This window comes from Vicia villosa, unplaced genomic scaffold (assembly GCF_029867415.1).
Source record: "Vicia villosa cultivar HV-30 ecotype Madison, WI unplaced genomic scaffold, Vvil1.0 ctg.000600F_1_1, whole genome shotgun sequence".
Taxonomy (NCBI): domain Eukaryota; kingdom Viridiplantae; phylum Streptophyta; class Magnoliopsida; order Fabales; family Fabaceae; genus Vicia; species Vicia villosa.
The window spans coordinates 252089-255152 of record NW_026705274.1 but is presented as its reverse complement, the minus strand read 5'-3'; the positions used below and the strand labels follow the sequence as shown (position 1 = coordinate 255152).

Sequence of the window (3064 nt, the reverse complement as noted above, 5' to 3'; positions counted from 1 at the left end):
AAAAGGCAAAGTCAGCAAAAGCAGTTGAAACATGGCTCGAGGTAGTTGACAAAAGAGTGAAACATTAAATGCAGCAGTGTACTTTTCACGCAAAGCATTAAATGCTCCTCAACGGTCACATTTCTTCTGCCTATATAAGAGAAGCTCTGCATGCAGAAGATCTAGAGAACTTACGCTAAGCAATCTTACGCTGCCAAAATACTTCTACACGAACAACAAGATCTTCATCTTCAACCTCACAAATATTGTTATATCTTAGTGAGATTAAGAACTAGAACTTAAGAGAAATATCACTTGGTGATTATAGCTTTTTAAGAAGCACTTTAAACTCTTGTAAACTTTGTTTAATTTTCTGTAAGAGAATTCCTAGAGTGATCAAGTTGTGATCAACATACTCTAGAAGACTTAGAAGTTTGTCTAAGTGGAGAACCATTGTAATCAAGACTGATTAGTGGATTAAATCCTCAGTTGAGGTAAATCACTCTGAAAGGGGTGGACTGAAGTAGTTTGATTAACAACGAACCAGGATAAAAATAATTGTGTTCAATTTTTTTTATCTGTCATTTTTTAGAACAAACCCTTATTCAATCCCTCTTTCTAAGTGTTTTTCTACCCTTCATCTTCTTCTATGGAAGATTATTTCTTCAAGAGTTTAATTGCAATTAATGAACATTATCAAATAAACACTATACCATTTAATGAGTCGTGAAATTTGGAGAGATATTAAAATTAGAAGAAAAAAAGAGAATTTAAAAACAAATAATATAGCTTTTTATTTTAAAAAAAATAATAAATGTGGAATATTTATTTTTGCTTAATATCAGTTATCCCTCGTGACTGTTTCAACAAAAACCTCCAGCGTGCCGTTATTTTCTCAGGGGTCGTTGTTTCACCATCCGTTTTGTTAAGCGTTAACATTGCTGGTTCTTAATTAAATCGGTTAGGTGAGAATTCTGCTCCATGATTCCTGCGTGCGCTGAGTGCGTGGCTTACAATTTAGGCTCTCTCTGAACCTTCAAAATCTCCCACTTCCGCTTATAAGTGATTTTTTCTTCTTCTTCTTCGGTTTCTCTTTGGTTAGCATTCCATATTGCCAGCAAAATTCAGTTTCTATAATGGCTCCCAGCAATCATATACCAGATGATATTGTCTTCTTCGTTCTATCAAAACTGCCTATTAAATCTTTGAAACGATTTGAATGTGTTTGTAAATCATGGTCTCTCTTAATTGAAAACACTCGTTTCATGAACATGTTCCGCAACAACTTTTTATCTAACTTGCATTGTTATTCTTATTATGACCAAGCATCGCTCTTCATGCTGGTTCATGGACCTTACGAGGATTTTCTCTATTCTTTTTCTAGAGAAAAGTTGGAGAGTAAAGTCAAATTAAATATATCAACTCCATTTGTACACCATGAGGAAGAGGGTTACGTTGGAGATCTTTGTATTTTTGGTTTTGGTAGTATTAGTGGCACATTTTGTCTCTATGAAGATGGATCTTGCAAAATTGCATTATGGAACCCGAGTAGAGATGAATTCAACCACATTCCTCCTAGTCCGGTTGAGTCCACTCTCCCCGAGGCTGCTAGGGCTATTTGTTATATCACACCTTATATTCATGGATTTGGTTATGATCTTAATACATGTGACTATAAGGTCATTCGTTGTGTATTCTTTGTAGGTAGACACGTTGAAGAATGGGATTATGTGCCGTCTGGAGATGTATTTGGAGATACGTGTTTAGACCCTGTATGGGAGATATATAGCTTGAAAAGTAATTCTTGGAGAAAACTTGATCTGGACATGCCGCGTTCTGTTATGGGAACTGAGGATGCCCGACTCTACATGGATGGAGTCTGTCACTGGTTGTGTCAATATCATAGTCCACTAGCACCGTGTTTGGTATCATTTGATTTAAGCAGTGAACAGTTTTTTGTAACATCCATACCGGATGACTGTTTTGTTGTTGGAGCATCATATGTTTACTTGGCGGTGTTAAATGGATGCATAACATCTTTCCGAGTTAGAGAAAATACTTTTCAAATATCAATATTGGGCGAACTCGGTAGAAAAGAATCATGGATCACACTATTCGTTGTTGGACCATTGTCTTGCGTCCTACGTCCTATTGGAGTGGGGACCAAAGGAGAAATATTCTTCCGGACCAAAGATCGAAGAGTAGCTTTGTTTGATTTGTGTACCCAAATGATTGAGAAGCTTGGTTATGAAGAAGAGAGTTGTAGTTTTCCTAGTCGGGTAATACTTTACAAAGAAAGCATTCTTCCAGTTGAAGGAATAAGTAGTTAATTGTTTTTCTTGAAGGAATAAGTAGTTAATTGTTTTTCTTGTTTTTATTTTGAATGTTTTCTCTCATTTTATTTGCAAACTTATCTAGTATCTATATCGATGAAAAGAAAACCTATGTCAATAAGTTGGCTCGTGTTGATTTTTTCTTCAAGATCAATGTTTAATACTCAAACAAGTTGTAATTTTCTTCAAATTCAAAACTCAAAGTGTATTTGAGTAATTTACAAAAGAAATTTAATATGAATACATAAGTTGCAGTCAAACATTTAGTTTCGGGATTGCTCTCATACAAATTCTGCTGTGGCAGTCAAACAATTATACATACATAAGTTGCACTTCTGTAGATTTCAGTCATAAGTGTAACCTGCTTTAAAGATGTAGTATAGAAACAATTAATCTGAAACCTCGGAAGCAGAACTAGAAGCAGTTTCTCTGATGTCAAAAGCTTGGGCATTGGAGCTAGAAGATGATTTCACAATGCCAAGATCATGCAGAAAAGTAAGCCACTTGAAGCTTGTAAAATAACACCATCAAACAACGCAGCAGCCACTTCAGCATCACGAGCATGCTGAACAACGAGCATCATCACCAGCGATTCAATAACTAGTATTTTATTGTCGGTTGAAAATTGAGTGGAGAGTTTAGTTGTGAAAGCTCGGAGATCATAAAAAGGAAATGATATAGAGGTCTAATTAGAAGGGTATAGGTAGGGGTGGACATCGGTCCGGGTCGTGCGGTTTCGGCCGGAAAAACAA

General features: G+C 35.9%; 1 protein-coding gene across 1 annotated transcript; it reads left to right on the top strand.

The window, feature by feature from the left end:
* The first annotated feature begins 874 nt into the window (after positions 1-874).
* Positions 875-2684, top strand: LOC131629714 (F-box/kelch-repeat protein At3g23880-like). The gene has a single exon (XM_058900496.1). The coding sequence runs from the start codon at positions 1116-1118 to the stop codon at positions 2307-2309; it is 1194 nt and encodes a 397-aa protein (XP_058756479.1). The 5' UTR covers positions 875-1115; the 3' UTR covers positions 2310-2684.
* Positions 2685-3064: the final 380 nt, after the last annotated feature.

Bases quoted from the DNA above. Each gene is read 5' to 3' on its own strand.
- LOC131629714 (XM_058900496.1), top strand. From the start codon at position 1,116: ATGGCTCCCAGCAATCATATACCAGATGATATTGTCTTCTTCGTTCTA.